Genomic DNA, 18,162 nt, shown 5'->3' with positions numbered 1-18,162 from the left:
AGGGTGGGTAACGTCATGTTATAATAGTTATTATGTAGGGATGAATGCTGTACTACTTTCAATTGCTCCTATCACCACCTGCTTTTTCACAGTACTGCAGTTTCTCCGGTCCCAATTTTATGGGTTGCCTTTCCTTTACAATTTAGCTTTTCAAGGGTAGTCTTAGATATAGCAAAGCCTCATATCTAATTGTCAGGATTCTTCTAAAAAGACTTTCTTGTGCCATCTTTTTTGACAAGTTCTCAGTTCTTGGTCTCTTGGTCAACACCACTCCACAAATCCTCAACCTATCAGCATTCTGTGTCTAAGAAATCTCTATATCTAGCCTCTTGCCCTTCGCACAGTCACCCATGCGCTTGTGACATCCCAGCTGGACTACTGTAACGCTCTCTACATGGGGCTCCCCTTGAGATGTACCCGAAGGCTGAAACTTGTCTAGAATGCGGCCGCGCGGGCAGTTTTGGGAGCCGCTAGATTCTCCCATGTAACACCTCACCTGCGCGGGCTGCACTGGCTACCTGTGGCCTTCCGGGTGCATTTCAGGGTGCTGACTATCATCTTTAAAGCGCTCCATGGAACAGGACCTAGGTATTTGCGGGATCGCATCCTGCCCCATACATCCCTTCGGCCGATCCGCTCACACAGAGAGGGACTTCTCCGGGTGCCATCCACTAGGCTATGCCAGCAGGTGACGCCCAGGGGAAGGGCCTTCTCTGTGATGGGCCCAACCCTCTGGAATGACCTTCCCCCTGATATCAGAACAACTATAGATCTCCGCTCCTTCCGCAAGAAGCTAAAAACCCACCTGTTCAATTTAGCCGGCCTGGCCTAATTCCAGCTTCCCACCCCATGCCTGTATTTTTAAACTCGATGGGCTGGTTTTAGGTCGTGTTTTAATTTTTAATAACTTGTACAGGGCTCTAGGTTTAATCTGGTTTTAAGAGTATTTATTATGTATATGGTTTTTTAATGTGGTTCCTGTACACCGCCCCGAGTCCCTTCGGGGAGAGGGGGCGGTCTATAAATCAAATAAACTTAACTTAAACTTAAACTTGTTATTGGACCTTTGTAAAAACTTTCCTGCTTTATCAAACATTATGTTTCTACTTAATTTTTCAGATAATAAGCCTAATGGATCCACTTTATGATCAGCAACAAGAAGCAAGCTTAATCATTCCTTAAGGTGCATTTATTGTTTGGAATTACTGAGTAAAGAAGATAGATTTTGATGTATTCTTCCTTTTTTCCCTGTGTTCTAATCTGGAATATAGTTCTCAACCATCTCTATCAGATTACTCAGTAAATTATCAATATAGCAAAAAGCAGGTATATCAAAAAGCGGGTACCTAAAATACATGCAGATACATCCATGCACACAAATCATTTCGCAAAACAACAAGAAGAAACCTTTGCATTTTAATTAATGATTCACAGGTTTGTAGACGGATGACAAGTGCCCTCACCTATCACATCTGGTAGGAAATACAATATTTATCACATACTTCATCAGACAAAGAAAAGTAGCTATGCTAGACAGGGATAAATTGACACCAAAATTGAAATTATAAATAAATTCCTATGAGTAAATTTACGAGTAAATTCTTTTAACCTAAAAGAGTAATTCTGAGTACTCTCTTCTTTTACAACACCTTTCAGTGTTCCAGGGATGCAGGCTTTACAAATACACATGGCTATCAGCCGTTTCACATATGAATTATAGGGTTGAATTCTTGGTGTGTGAGTGGACTATGCTGTACTTACTCAGCACATTAATTTCTAAGCAAGAGCTTCTTATCAGTCTTTCTCTTCACTTCCCTTAGAAAAATGCTGGTAATAGAACTGTCTTTTTAATGTGATGGGCAAGTTTCTGTTTCAAATGTTATTAACATGTCTAAGTGTAGAAAAATCCTGGATCAAACCAAGATCCTACAGTACCCCCATCTGTGTCCTTGTCAGGCACCCCAGGAAGTGCATAAAAGAAAACAAAAGATGACAGCTGACTGTAATTATCTGTTCCCATATCCCTAGCAGCAGATATTTTACATTCACTTCCTGCATGGCAATGTGCACTAAACTGTGAGAATCTACTGTAATTTCTTATCTTTAAGTTTTAAAACATATCAATTCAAACAGATAAAGGGGAAAGGAAAGAACAGAGGGATGTTTTTATTCTGATCCGAAAGAATTCAGATTTTCCTTTTGACTAGGGTTACCATTTAAAAACTGCATAAATTCAGATGTCTGGCAAATGGTACCAGACTATTCTACATGATTGAGATCATCCAGATGTTTGCAGGACATGTCTAGTCACCTATTTTTTAATTAAAAATTCTTAGTGCAAACAACCTGACCACACAAGAAAATTCCACTCTGAATCACATTAGCTAGGTGCACAGGGATTGGACTGTTAAAGTGAATATTCAAAGCTTTCAGGGAAACTGATTATCAAAACTGAGACAGTATAGGATACTTTCCAATGAAATCAGCTGTAGATTATAAGTCAAATTCATCCACCTTCTCCTGGGCTTTTAAATCCTTTTAGGCAGTACGGGTGGAGGGGAGTGAATTTAATTTAAGATTTTAATCTTTTTCATATATTATAGCATTTCTATAATGGATTTTGTGCTTCTGAAAACTAAAAGATTGACAGCTCAGGATATTATAGATCTATTAAGAATTGATTCAGTGGACATACAATATTTACTATTCCAAGCATGCATGTAAATGTTTACCTGGTAACTTTATATTTAATGTCTTTATATTATCTTTTCATCCGGTGACCTTTTTGTAAGATGTAAATATTTTAAATAATTTGGGATTAATACTGAATATTAAAATTGTTATTAAGTTTTAGCTATACGTAACAATATTTTTATAGCAGAAGTGAAGAGACTTTTTTTTAAAAAAATCCTAAATTATAAACAAGATAATTTATTATATATCAACATTACTTTTTAAAATAAATAACAATATTACTTATAAAAATCTCTCTCTCTCTCTCCCTCTCTCCTATCTATCTTTATCATCTTGCAATGCTACTTCTCATTACAAAGAACCTAGGATTTATTTTACCTTTCTTTCTCAACTTTTGAGAGTCTGCTTAATTTGTGGTCATAATGACTGAATACACATTGCATTCAATAGAACAGGAAACAAAAAGAAGTATGGTTATCAGTGACTGTTTCACCCTTTCCTGAAACCAATTTTAAAAAATTGATTAATTAAAACTAAAACAGACTAAAGCTAAAGCTATTAGTATAACTCAATGCCCATCATTAAATTAAATCCATAATATGGCATTTTTAATATTTGAACAGATTATTGCTTAATTATTTCATGAATTAGTTTATCATCTGTTACAGATCACTTAAATTGTTTTGATGCCTAAAGTAGAAAAATCCAAAATGTGGTTGTCTATTGCTGTTATATGGATTTGATAACTTTTCCTAATATCTGCCTTAGGATGTATTCTTGCATCAATATAGCTTCCAAGTCTGCCTATTTATATAATGGGAACCAAGGAGAGGAAATAATAAATAACTGGAACAGATACATAACTTATCTAGGAGCTTCTGAATACTAATACATATGCTTACCAGGAATGTCCCATGCTACGAATATGGAATCTGCATTAATTACTGTGATATTATATGGTATGTGAATCTCCTCCGGTGTTGTTGCTGGTGTCTGGACAATATATTTTTCACTGATATTGCTACCACCCCACGTACTGGCTTCTAGCTGGTAAACGTATCTATAAATACACATGAAGGTGCAAGGGAAGAGAAAGGAGAAGAAGAAACAAAGCTGAGAATATAATGATATTTTACAATTATTTTAGCATTCATTATATTTAACATATTCCAACACAATGTAATGTCAACCATTTATGTGAATGTCACATGACTTTCTCTCTCTCTCTCTCTCTCTCTCTCACACACACACACACACTCACACACACACACCCTAATCCATCTATTTTGTAGTTATGCATTGAGCAGGTGCTTGAAATAAGTGCTTATTCTTTGGCGATTATGCATATGTATAGTGGAAGGTGGAAGAGGATCAAGGAGACCTGCTTAACAGCTATTCTGCCTGAGGGAGTTTACTCACTATCTCTCAGATCAAACTATCTCACAGGGTTGTTGTAAGGGAAAAAAACTGGAGAAGGAAACATTATGCATGCTGACATTTATGCTCCTATATGAAAGATGGGATACAAATCTTACAAGTCAATATCTAACAAGCTTATTGTACTAAATTGTATTTCCTATGTGTACAAGTAGGGAAAAAAACTTCCATACTCTGTGCCACCATTTCTTCTTTCCTTTATTTCATGCACTCTTTTTTAAAATATGGTTTCTGAAACAAAAACCTATCTGCTCATGGTAGCTGTAGCTGGATTGACGAAACAACATATTTGTAAACAAAATCAGCAGTAGCGATATGACTGTATGGCTGAACATTTTGCATGCCTTAATTAAAATTATTGCAATGTGATAGATATGATTGATTGGTAATTACAATGGGTGGAAATAGATAGCCAGCCCTGGCTAATCTAGAAACTAGGCAGGATCAGTTATGGTTAACATGTGAACAAAGAACCACTTTGACCCTACAGGCTAGAGATTAGACTAGGAATATAAATCCTAGCAGAAATCCACTTCCATATCATGGCAATAAAAACACACACTGAAATGTAATTCTAGAAATTTGAGACTTGGATTAACCTAGCTGTGGTTTGGTGAAAGCTCTTCTGGAAGGCCCAATTGGATAATTATTAGTTACCTGTAAGGCTTGTTTTCCACAATCCACATAGGTATCTTTATATGAAGTTCATGGGACCCTGTATTCAATGTCATTTTGATTACAATGTTAATTTACATGAGACATTCATGCTGGGGCCAACACTTTAGGCTGTGCAGAGTTCCTGATTCAGAAGCTTAATGTGATTTGGAGCCCACATAGGCATAGCCCCATGCCTACATGGAGCCCAAACTAGAAGCTCCTAAAACAGTTTTCTTTTCCTGGGCTTTTGTTGCTGCCATCTAGAGCTGGTACCAGATCCTTGGAAAGGATATGTTTCATTTAAGGTGATCCCAACAGGTGTTAAATGCTGCCCATGTGTGTTCCAAATTATATCTTACTCATCAAATCTACATATCTGCATAGTCCTTGGGTTAAGCCCCAACATATGTTAAAGTATGATATATCAATTTATATTATAAAAAACTGAACAACATCCTTTCTCAAATAAGTGACATTTTACCTGTTATTTGGTTGCATGGAGGAATGAGTGAAATTCAGATTTTCTCCACCACCTTTGAAAATCTCTTCTCCATCACAAAATAATCTATATTGAATGACAATTCCATTGTTTTTTTCTGGCTCATCCCAATACAATTCCACTATTTTAGAGCTTACTGTAATATGACGAGGCTGTGACCAAACCCCTACAATTACATTAGTAAAACTGTGTTTACAATAATATTTGTATATATGTAGTTTCATAAATGTATTAAAATATGTTAACACATTATAAAAAATCTAAGCTCATTTCAGATTCATCTTTAGAATTCCTAATTTTTTTTAATAAATTCATGTTACTTATAGTTAACCTTCAACCTTCTTGAGGTAATACTAAACTACAGCAAAAGTACTAAAATACACAATATAAAAGACCTATATAGCAATACAAAATTCACTAATCATCATTCAATCAGTGTACAATAGATTATCATTCCAGGAAAAATAAAAATAAGTGTTTGATCAGTTATTAAAACAGAATAACAGACTAGGTCTTCTACTCCAACCCTCTGCTTAGGCAGGAAACCCTACACCACTTCAGATAAATGTTTAGCCAATCTCTTCTTAAAAACTTTCAGTGTTGGAGCATCCACAACTTCTGGAGGCAAGTTGTTCCACTGATTAATTGTTCTAACTGTCATGAAATTTCTCCTTAGTTCTAGGTTGCTTCTCTCCTTGATTAGTTTCCACCCATTGCTTCTTGTCCCACAGGTGCTTTGGAAAACAGTTTGCCTCCCTTTTCTTTGTGGCAACCCCTGAGATATTGGAACACTGCTATCATGTCTCCCCTAGTCCTTCTTTTCATTAAACTAGACACACCCAGTTCCTGCAACCGTTCTTCATATGTTTTAGCCTCCAGTCTCCTAATCATCTTTGTTGCTCTACTCTGCACCCTTTCTAGAGTCTCCACATCTTTTTCACATCGTGGTGACTAAAATTGGACACAGTATTCCAGTGTGGCCTTTTCCACTCTTAACATTTGCATGCTTCAGGAAAAAAGGGGCAAAATAATCCCACATTTTGAGGATCTTAGTGTACATGTCAGCATATGTATACATTCTGTAAAAAGTTACCAAAATGTAATATAGTTGCTGTAGTATGAAAGTAAAAAGGATATGACGTTTTGCGGCAAAGACATTTCACTTAGCTTTAGTTATACAAAATGGTACCAGTTTACAGCAGGACAATTTGTCTTCTTCCACAGATGTGTCTTATGCTAGCAATGCATTACGATATATGTCCAATCCCTACTCGTTTTAGGAAAAGTATAGTTCTTTAGAGCCCCCCTGCCCACAGTCCAGGCAGACATATTAACAGCCTGTCTTGCATGAGCTAAAATTAAATTTATTGGTTCTTGACCAGTTAATTAGCACATTTTACAGAACTAACTGGATTGAAAGTTTTTTAGCTTATGTCTCAGCACATTTTATTTTAACATCGATCAATGTAAGAGGGTGTGGTCAGTAGTATTACATAAATATCAATTGCCCGGGAATATAATTAGCAATGTATAGTTTTTATTTTTGATGTTGGAAAACTGTCACAATGAAGTTTACAAAAACAATAAAAAGAAAAGCTACTTTAAAGGGAGAGGCTGACAAAAGTTAGGCCTCACTCCATATTTTCAATTTATGGGAGTTTGGTTACATATATTAAATTTTTCACTTTTTGTATCATCATTGACATCATTCAGTGCATTCTTGTTAATACTAACACATATACACAATTACAATGGCAAAATGCACTATTCAGGGTCAGGTGGGTAAGGAAACTGCTGAAAAACAAATTAATTGACAAAAGGGCTTGAGATCTTTCTTTTGCCTATAAGACTATGTGGAGGTCTGGAGACTTACACTTAGAGAGTTCTTTACACTTTGTTTTCCTTCCCAGATGTTTCATTACCTGACTAGCAGAGGTGGTATTCAGCAGGTTTGGGAGAACCAGTAGTGGAAATTTTGAGTGGTTCGGAGAACCAGTAAATACCACCTCTGACTGCCCCCGCCCCCATCTATTCTCTGACTCCCGAGTCCCAGCGGATTGGGAGGGAATGGGGATTTTGCAGTAACCTTCCCCTGAAAGTGGGGAGGGAATAGAGATTTTACAGTATTCTTCCCCTGCCATGCCCACAGAGCCACACCCACCAAGGCATGTCACGCCCACCAAGCCACGCCCACAGAACCGGTAGCAATTTTTTTGGAATACTGAATAGATAATATCATCAGTGCTAGTGAGAATGGGCTTTGCTCTCCGTCAGTCTTGCTGTGGGTGTGGTTTGTCCTTGGTAGTTGTTTGATTAGAGTATAGCTTTCTGCTTGTTAGTTTGTCTGGTGTTAATCTCTACTTATGTAGTTGTTGGTTGCTATTCTGGTCTTTTGTTTTCCTTCTTAGCTTTTTAATCATCTCTTTTAAATGTTCTATAAATAAGGTTTATTTCTAAGTATCTGGATCTGTGTGTTCACTTCTACCACTCCTTCCTTCCTTCCTTCCTTCCTTCCTTCCTTCCTTCCTTCCTTCCTTCCTTCCTTTCCCCCTTCCTGTCTTTCTCTTACTTTATAGATTGCCCAACTGTCAAATGTCTCTAGGTGACTTACAACTAGGAATGTTAGGCAGGTGTTCTCTAAACATTTTTTTATTTGCCTTGGGTTGCCATTCCATCCTTTCTTCAATTTTTCTGCTTAGGAGGTCCATTTGAACGTAATTCCTCTTTGACTGAACAAACAAGGAGTTGAAGAATTGTTTTTGTTTAAATTCAGTGCCTAGATATAGTGCCCTGGTGTAGTTGTCATATATAAATAGTTTAAATGTTAATAAATTAGTCTTTACCTTGAGGAGCAGCTTGCAATGTTCTACCTGCAGTTGTCCGACTGGTAGTACAACCAGCAAATGTACATGCTGTGAGTGTGAAGTTGTAGTTTTCATAAGGCTGAAGATCTAAATAAATATAAAAAAGGTGAAACCTACAGATATTTTTTTAGGTTAGAGTTCTATTAGAGAGAAAATAGAATATACTTAACCCAAAACATTTACATTCATGGATTTTTTAAAAATTGTATATGAATATTTATTCATATATCTTGGATGTTCAATGGCAACAGGAAACCAGACCATCAAAATACATGGTGGCTGGATGCTGTCAAAGCTGACACCAGCCAGAGCATAAAAAAACTGAAAGAAACAGTGAAAGATCAAAGATATGGAGAGACCTGGACCATAAAATCGCCAACAGTCAGACTGGACTAAACGGATAACATCATCATCTGGATGCTCAGCACAAGCTATATAAACATAATTATTAACTTGGATATCAGGGATCACAGAGAATGCTGAAAATGAGCAAAGTAATTCAAAATATTGTTTTTTCTTCAATAATAAATCAGATGTGGCAACCCATTTGCTGTTGAGAGCCACCTTCCTTTCAAAGTAATGTGTTAGCAGCCACATGAGAGAAGACTGAAGCAAGTAGTGGCTGAGGTTAGAGACAAACATGAGTAAGATTTCCCCTATTTTTTCCCCAAGAATTACATTACAGGGGAAGGAACATTGAATGATTCTGTTTCTTAGAAGAGAAAGGTTGGAATAGAACAGAATAGAACAGAACAGAACAGAATAGAATAGAATGGGCTTTGGAGGCCAGCACCCTTTTCAAACAGGAGAGTCTATACCATTTCAGACAAGTGACTGTCCAGTCTCTTCTTAAAAACCTCCAGTGATGAAGCACCCACAACTTCTGAAGGCAAGCTGTTCCACTGGTTAATGGTGCTCAATGTTAGGAAGTTTCTCCTTAATTCCAAATTGCTTCTCATCTTGATTAGTTTGCAGCCATTGTTTCTTGTCCTGCTTTCTGGTACGTTGGAGAATAATTTGACCTCCTCTTCTTTGAGTCAGACCCTCAAATATTGGAATACTACTATCATGTCAGCCCTAGTTCTTCTTTTCTCAGATTCTTGGTGCTAAATTCTGGGCAACTCAGAGAACTAAATCTTCATATATCATAAAGTGGTATAAATTCCCTTCTTTTTTTTGAAGCACATGTAATTTTCCAAAAGTGATAATAAGTATTTCAGCCAATTGCCTCTAAGAAACCACAAGCAGAGCCGGAAGCCAAAAGAGTTTCCAGTGCTTATTTTTTCCCCTAAAAATATACCACTCCTCTTGTTTCTCATGTTTCATTCAGTGACTGCCAAGTATCTATTATTTTTCCTTTTCCTTTTTAAAATTCAAACAGCAGCTGCCACTACTTTTAACTATTTACCAATTCCATTAAATAGGTGTGTTTAGCTTTTGTATGTAGACCTGCATGTCTCCAAGTTTAGGGAATGCATCTAACCATTTTTTTTTAAGTAGAACTATTTATTTTATCATCATTAAATGTCTGTTAGCATCTATTCCCAAATGCATTCTCTTTTGCCATTCAGTAGCAGTTTTAGAAGTCTTCTCCTATTTCTATACCCTAAATTCACAATTACCTCCTATTGTTCCTTTTGAACATGCCTCAGCATTTCTCTACCATAAAACACTGCAAGATTCAACATAACCTTTGAAAACTGATTTATAAATATGTAGATAGCTATTCATTCTTATGCATATGTTTCGAAAAGCAGTTATCAAGAAAGGAAAGCTTTTTGATTTTCTTTATTATGAGCTCCAAAACTGCTAGTGGACTTCTGCCCTCATTCTATTTTTTCCTTCCAATCTTCCTTGTATTTGTCATTGAGGGATCCAGCGCTGTCTTATCTTTGCATTGCAACTAAAAGAAAACAAACGAACAATGGAATTCTATGGCGAGAAAGAGAAGAAAACCGTAGGGAGTAGCACTTTGTCTAAAACTGGTAAGATGGCAACCTCATTGTTTCACCCCCCTCCCTTTCTCAAAATGGTTGTATAGCTGTCAGCTGTTTCCAAAAGACCAGAAAGAAAAGAAGAACAGTAAATAGTCACTGGGACTCTGTATTTCTTGTAAATTGAAGAGGGGGGAAAAACATGTAAAATCAAGAGAGGAGTCAAGAGGCCAGACTGGACTATAATACAATAATTAACTAGAAACAGAAGAAGGGAAAGAATTATCTCTGTATGTTTTCATAAATATATTTTATTTCTTAAAAAGAAAAAAAAGGTATGGATAGAAGCCAAATATTCAACATTTCGCTGTTCGACAGATTATTCTAGCAATAGGTAACTTCAATTGTTCTTAAAGGGAATCATTTAATTCACTACTAAAAGGAAATATTTATTATGAAGCAATATTAATTTACAGCAGTATACCATAGAGATAGGCAAAACAAATAAATAAAAGGCAGGCAAAGAAGTGCTTATCGCACTTAATGCATCAGGGTACAAGCGTCCTGTTTTTGCTGTTTATTCGTCTGATATTAAAACACAGCGATAACAAGGGAGTCTGGATCACAATTTTGTTGTGTTCTGTTTACAAACCTCAGTACATGCATACTTTTTATAATAATTCCCACATTAAAATTTTGGACATGAGAACTTGAGAAATTGCATTAGTTTTTTTTTTTTTTAAGTATTTCATTAGTCTCCTTGGAAATGTAGAGATACATTAGCCTGGAAGAAGCTTTAGAAGTCTTTTTAATTCTGCATTCTTGTTGAAAATATTCAACATCTAAGAAGAGTTCTATATGTGCAAAAGCTCAATGCACGTGTATTTTAAGCGTTCTTTTTCCTATGCCATTATTAACCACTCCATCCAAATGGTATTAGCAAAGGGCTCTTCTTTTCAAGGAAACTTGGGACACTGAGTTCCAACTCAGCAGAATTCAGCATGCCATCTCTTACAGATTTGTATAGCACCCTTCTCTTGTGTTGAGCTTTTCCTTACACAATAAGTATATGAGGAATGAAAATCACCTGCCTCAGCCAATTTCATGCTAACTTGTGTACTGTCTTAGAGATGAACCTTTTATTTATTTATTTTTTAAAGGAAAATGCCCTTTTTTATAGGCCCCCGGGGTCTTCGCTTAAACCCACTTCTTGATGAGGCTGGATGCTGTGGCTTTGTTGGCTGAGATGAACTTTTTAATTTACATAACTATATCCCATGCCTGAAAAGATTCCTATTGTAGAAAACCAATACTGAGTTTTAATACAGGTGATGGTGATCTTCATGATGAAGATGAATAGAAAACTTCTCATACACATTATGCAGTAAACCCTAAGAACATTCAGATAAGATTAGGCAATATTATTCCAGTCAGAGAAAGAATCAGAGGAATAGTGATGCACTTAAGATCACTTCACCATAGAACTGATAACATTTGAAGTGGGGATTATTCTGCTTGTTAAAAGTAATTTGGAATTAAGGATCTCCTCCAGCATAAAGTCTGCCTCCTTCGGATTTTTTAATGGAATTAATTCTGCAAAAGCGTGAATTAATGCATTCTGATAGAAATAGAATATCTTGTCTCATCTTCTGTTTTTTCTCTCAAATGTCGATGAATGTCCCAATTACCTTCTATGATTGTCATTCCATGAGCATCTTGAATTTCTAGAGAAGCTTTGGTATAAGTCTTGTACTAATAAAAATAAATGAGTAATATTTCTTTGGAGAAATTATGAGGAAAACAGAATGAATAGTCAGGACATAGTCTCTCTTTGCAAATTCTTTTCTTTGTCTTCTTTGGTACAGTAATAGTCAGACAAAATATTACATTAGCTGTGGCTAGTTCTTTTAAATTAATCCATGGCTTAATATTGCAGAATGAAGAATATGAGTTGACTAACCCTTAAACTCAGGTATTCTTAACTCCCCATGCTACTTCTTATTTGGTATAGCCAGGAGGAAAAGATCAGAAACATTTGTTTACATTTTTTTTATTAATGGTAATTTATCAATTATCTGAAGTCTACTTTGATATTCTTGTTAATTATGATTTGCTGAAATGAGCCAGCTTCATGAATTTGTATAGTCCTCATTTGGATTTTTTCTGGAGAAAATAAATCACAGTTTGGCTCCATTTGATGTCACAAGACTACTAGAATAACATAAGGGTCCTTGGAGATCTTCTAGTCCAAACCCCTGCTCAAGCAGGAAACTTATACCATTTCAGACAGATTGTTGTCCAATCTCAAAAACCGCCAATGTTGGACCAAAGGTGCTTTTTCAAAAGGCAACTGGACTTTCTTGTTTTTTTTCTTTTGAAGATGTTTCGCTTCTCATTCAAAAAGCTTCTTCAGTTCTGACAGGATAGTGGGGAATGGAAGGATTTATATTTCTTGCAGACAGTTGGTAGTCTGCACCTTTTTAGAGGGTTGTTGAAGCACTTGGAGGTTTATCTGTTATCTGAGTAACTCTGATAAGTTTGATTAGTTTCCATCCATTGCTTCTTGCCCTGACTTCAAGTGCTTTGGAGAATAGGTTGACCTCCCCTTCTTTGTGGCAGCCCCTTAGATATTGGACCATCACTACCATGACATTCTTAGTCCTTCTTTTCATTAAACTAGACATACCCAATTCCTGCAACCATTGTTCATAAGTTTTAGCATTCAGTCCCCTAAACATCTTTGTTCTTTTTGCACTCTTTCAAGTGTCTCAAGAAGCAATTAATTAAAAATATGGGAGACAGCATATCAGCCAATGACTTACTGGGGCTAATTCTTGTAACATCAATTCATAGCTTAATGTTGCAGCCAAATGAGGCCTCCCCCCACCCCATCCCTTTAAAATTCCAAATCTTGGAATTTCTTTGTGAGCATAGGAATGTTTAGAAACCAGGCTGATGACTCAAGAGGGTATGTTCTGAAAAATGAAAAATTTGAGAAAACAACTATACCTGCATCTTTTCAGATTGCATGTTTGGCATCTCTCACTCTTTAAAGAAAATAGATGAACATGCTAGATCTTACAATCTGTCATAAGCTCATTGGTGCAATTTACTCGATAACCAAGATTTTAATGCTGAGAATTAGACTTTTTGCTTTTGCAGTTCTCTAAAGCTGTACCTATTTTGCAAACCTCCTTAATACAGGTACTTATCTATACAATCTTTTATGGGTTAAAGCCTGCATTGCTGAAATTAAGAACTAGTATCTGGTCCACAGAAATATATGCCACTATGGTTTAGGATATTATAGGAATTCTTGCTGGTTTTATACAACTCCTATGGAAATTAAAGAACACAATTGTGAAACTCTTCTGGCAATCTGGCACAAAATGTGTACAATGTATGCAATTCCAATATCAAAGACTATTCAACCAACTTTAAGTCTTAGTGAAAAATATTACACCCTTCATCCATTCCATAAGTTCTAGAAACACTTAAAATCTAATATTGGACTTTGAAAAATGAATTTCTGACTTTGATTTTGATACCAAAATGAGCAGACTTTGTTTTCTTTTAATACTTCCACTCCCTCCAATATTTTAGACTCTTCTCATCCTCCTAGAAATGTTAGAAATGTTATTTGTAAAGGAATTGTAACACCAAGTGAAATAATGCAATAACTGTCATCCAAATTGTTCTGTACAGACTACTGGAAATATTCACTAATAAATGATATAAAAAGGTCTTTTATTGACAAGCTGCCATTTGCTGTTTGCATTAGAGAACATGAGAAGATGATGGCTGGTGCCCCTTGATCCCAATGGCATTCAAGTCAGGATGCTAGTGGAAAATGCTTCAGTTTACTTAAAGCACTGATAACACCTCTAAATAATTAACTCAGGACTTCCTGTCTCCAATTACTTAATGCTTTTTTTAAACATCTTGAGAGGATTATAAGCAATTTATGGATTTCACATGATGAACACATTCACCACAATTCCCACCAAGCATTTATGGGATCATGTTTTCAAAGCTTTGATGTAATTAAAAATAAGCAGTGAGACAATGGTGCAGAGGCAAGGTGTAAGCTGCCTCATCTGCAATTTGTAAGGCCCTTGGATTCAAAGTATCAGGGAAAGCTTAATGCTACAGCTTCATTAATGTTCAACTGTTGCTCTGGGAACAGCAGAGGTTTTAGAAGAAGATGAGAAAATCAAAACATAGGCCCACGGGAGCTGGAACGATGGGTAGTTCAAACAGTTGAGCTATGTGAAAAAAGCACAGTTGATTTAGCGCACATCATGAATTTACAGAGCAATAATTATCACGTTGCAGAAGCACAATCACTCCTTGAGATGAAAAACCAAATTTGCCTTGATCAGGGAAAGGGGTGGGGTTCCTTGCTACATTAAAGGAATTATGTTTCTTTAACCCGAAGTGTGTAGAAGAATAAATATGCATTGGCAACTGCCATTGCATTGCAACCCCTCCCCACTTTAAATTATAAAATTCGGGGATAAAGTAATATCCTAGTTTTGCACAAGACTGTAGCAAAAGGGAAAATGTCGCCTTTTGTATTTTTGTTTTTAAGCTTTTTTAACCAGGCGCTGATGCAAATGGGATATTTTCAGCAGAATTTTTGTTCCATTTTTTAATTGGTGGTTGACTAACTCATTTTGTTCTATACTTAATAATATCACAAAGCAATAATAGTTATTGAAAAAGCTGTACAAGTATTTTAAAAGCTAGGGAGAAAGGCAAGAGTTAACACAATCCAGGAGTTTGTGTTATGACAAGTTATATTTTGGATTAAGTTTTTGAAGTTTGACAAATGGATTTGTAAAAACCATCACTGACTTTCTAATGAAAGACACAATAGTTTAAAATACAGTATGAAGGACTCCAAAGATCTCTGGAAAATATTGCTTGGACAATCTTATTGCTATTCTCTCCAATGTCTTTTGTGGAATCGTATACTGCACCATAGTAAAATTGATTTGCTAATTGACTTCTGACAATGTATTAATTGCAATTTTAATACCAGTGACAGGGACTTGGTTCTCTGCAGGTAAGACAGCTTTTAGGGAAGCTTTACTTTAAAAAAACCAGGTCCTTATCAGGAAGAAATAGGATTCTTGGGTATAATCCCAAAATACCACCACATGAACAGCATCAACATGGACAAAATCACCATCAGTCAATTCAAAATGCATCTTTACTTGGAGGAGTTTACATCCTATGATGATGATGATAGCTTTTAGACCAGATAGTCAACATCTGCCTATCCCAGGTCTTTGGGAAGAACTCAATAGGTGAATAAAAATGCCAAATCCTGTCTCAACGTCTGGTTGATTGTGTAACTAATCATAACAACAATATACTCCTATAAAGGTGATTGATAAGTTATTACATAAAAATATTGGCAATGGAAATTAATCATTATTGTTCATTATTATTAACATGCTAGGATGAGGAAAGTCTTATTAATTAAGGGTTAATAAACATTTGTAAGGACTTTCAAAAATTGCTACTATTGGTGTTCTGAAATTGTAATTCAATTGATATATTTACTTAAAGGGTTGTTCATTGTAAGGATTGCAGTGTTTAAAAAACAGACTAACATAAGAAGAGGAGTTAAATAAAACAGTGATGTCATTTCCTTGAAGAACTTTCTATTCTTACCTGTGATGGTATGCTGCACCTGGTCTGCAGGGCCAGTACATATAAGTCCCCTTCCAATTTGATGGATGAGGTATTCTTTGATTAAACCATTTGGCTTCTTTGGTGCCACCCAACTCAAATGCAAGGTTGTTGCATTTAGAGGTATAATTGTTGGTGGCAGAACATTCTCCGGAATTCCTTGGACAGTGACTGCAATTACCTGAATGCAAAAAATTAGCAATTTATTGTAATAGTACACAAGATACCCTGATCAATGAGAATGTCACTTCTAGTTTAAAATATTGTTGTTTGTCCTGGCATGTCATTACCATGGCTCTCTGTAGAACAAGTTATTTTTCTTCTTAGGTAAATTTTCCCCCCTCAGAGTGAAATCTGACCTTGAATATATTTCCGTATGAATCTAGGTGTACAATTTATCACAACAGATTTTCTGTATTTTGCTAGGTGAAAGGAACTTTTGGAAGGCAGACTGTCTTACCAGAGAATGCTGGCTAATCCCTTTCCATATAGTTAACTGTTTGATATCCTGTGACATGAATCATGAGCAACTATTGCCATAAACACTGAAGTCCTGCTACCCTTAATATGGTCTAGGGATGCAACAGAAGGAATGGTTCTTTCTTCCTCATCTTCCAGAGCTAAGGACAGTTTCCTGGTGTACAGAGAGCAGTGGTTCATTAGCTCTTGTATTAGAAGAGATACAAGTGATCAAAACCATGTCAGTGTGGCAACCCTTTTTTAGTTCCCAAGCCAGGCAATGCCCTATTCTTTGAAGTTCACTTAAAAGATTTCATCAACCAGAGCTAAAAATTCAGAGCATGGATTACATGCTGTTTGGCCAAACTGGTTGACTTCTCGCATTTCTTGTGCTGGGCTACAGCACAAGGTGGCTGGTAGAGTTTCTCTGAAAACATCCAAATATGTAGACAAAAGACAAACGTTTCCATATTTTCAGTTCTCTCTTGAAGGCTGCTACAACATGATGAAGGAGAAGATATGCTGTCACCAACTTATTGAAAGATTTACCTACCGTGCTACTGTCTGAACATCCAGCCACAGTGCAAGCACGCAATAAATATGAGTATTCCTGGTATGGTTGAATATCACTGGTATCCGTGAAATTCAGTTCCTTTCCTCTGAAATGTTCAATTCCATTTCGGAGAATAATATAATAAATGATGATACCTTATTAATAAAGAAGGAAATTAAAACACTTGTTTGAATTAAATGTATGCCAGATAATTATATACTAAATTTCTAAAGTATTACAATGATTGTATAAGAAAAAGATATGCTTGAACCATAACTCGATACCAAGAATAAATAATATACTGGATGTCTTTTTTTAAACTTTGAATATATTATTACAATTCCCTGAATGAATTTTAGGTCTGTACGTTCTGGTTACACTATTCCATCTTCTCCTTTCTCAAGTTAAGTTTGACTCCTAGTTACTTTGTGGACATATCCAGAAATTACTTGGAAGTAACATGGAGGTAGTTTGCCATTATTGTCTTCTGGGATGTTTGGACCTTTCCTTTCAATTTTCAATTTTCAATTAATTAATTATTTTTTAAAGTTACATCTTAATATAGAGCGATAGTGGACAGAATCAGTTATTTTTATTGAAAAAAATACAAGTTTAAACAATGTCTTATAAATTTCATATATTTTTTTATGAGCTACGATATTATCCACAGTATCGTAGAGGAAGTCTTCAACTCTACTTCAATCAAACAAACAGGAGCACCAACTTTAAATTCTTCCTTGCATCTATGCCAGAGAAGACAAAGAGAGAAAGTACAAGAGCCCAGGATTTGTTCATACAACATTCACCATAATGTAACTTTACATTCAACTGAGAAACTGTAAAAGTTGTGGGTTGAGAAATGTCATGAACAAGATGCCAATAGGATAAGGCAGGGAAAAAAAGTAGAGCTACATTTTATGCTATACTCTATATTGCACTTTTTTTTTGGTGAAGATGAAGAGCTGGAACTAGTTCCAGTAATTAAACTTGCTATTGTTTACTAGTATGAATGAATAAACAAAACCACATACACCTACACTTCTGAAGTGCAACACTTCAGAATTTTGAAATAATTTGTTGTTGTTGTTAGTTGCGAAGTCATGTCTGACCCATCACGACCCCATGGACAATGTTACTCTAGGTCTTCCTGTCCTCTGCCATCCTCTGGAGTTCATTTAAGCTCATGCCTACTGCTTCAGTGGCTCCATCCAGCCACCCCATTCTCTGTTGTCCCCTTCTTCTTTTGCCCTCAGTCTTTCCCAGCATTAGGCTCTTCTCCAGTGAGTCTGTCCTTCCTGAAATAATTTACAAAGGTCCTTTCGAGCACTTGGAGGAATGACCAGAGGTGGGTTGCTATCAGTTCAC

At 36.1% G+C, this 18,162-nt stretch overlaps 1 protein-coding gene across 1 annotated transcript in view; it reads right to left on the bottom strand.

The window, feature by feature from the left end:
- Positions 1–18,162, bottom strand: part of USH2A (usherin) — a 507,951-nt gene that overhangs the window by 85,702 nt on the left and 404,087 nt on the right. The window contains exons 56-60 of the mRNA XM_081943929.1: positions 16,798–16,952; positions 15,768–15,966; positions 8,131–8,238; positions 5,270–5,453; positions 3,597–3,754 (exon numbers count right to left, since the gene is read on the bottom strand). Of these exons, the coding sequence (XP_081800055.1) occupies positions 3,597–3,754; positions 5,270–5,453; positions 8,131–8,238; positions 15,768–15,966; positions 16,798–16,952 (804 nt within the window). The remainder of the gene's footprint in view (positions 1–3,596; positions 3,755–5,269; positions 5,454–8,130; positions 8,239–15,767; positions 15,967–16,797; positions 16,953–18,162) is intronic.

This window comes from Natrix helvetica (assembly GCF_964273705.1).
Source record: "Natrix helvetica genome assembly, chromosome: 2".
NCBI lineage: Eukaryota > Metazoa > Chordata > Lepidosauria > Squamata > Natricidae > Natrix > Natrix helvetica.
This window is presented reverse-complemented; position numbering and strand designations above follow the sequence as displayed.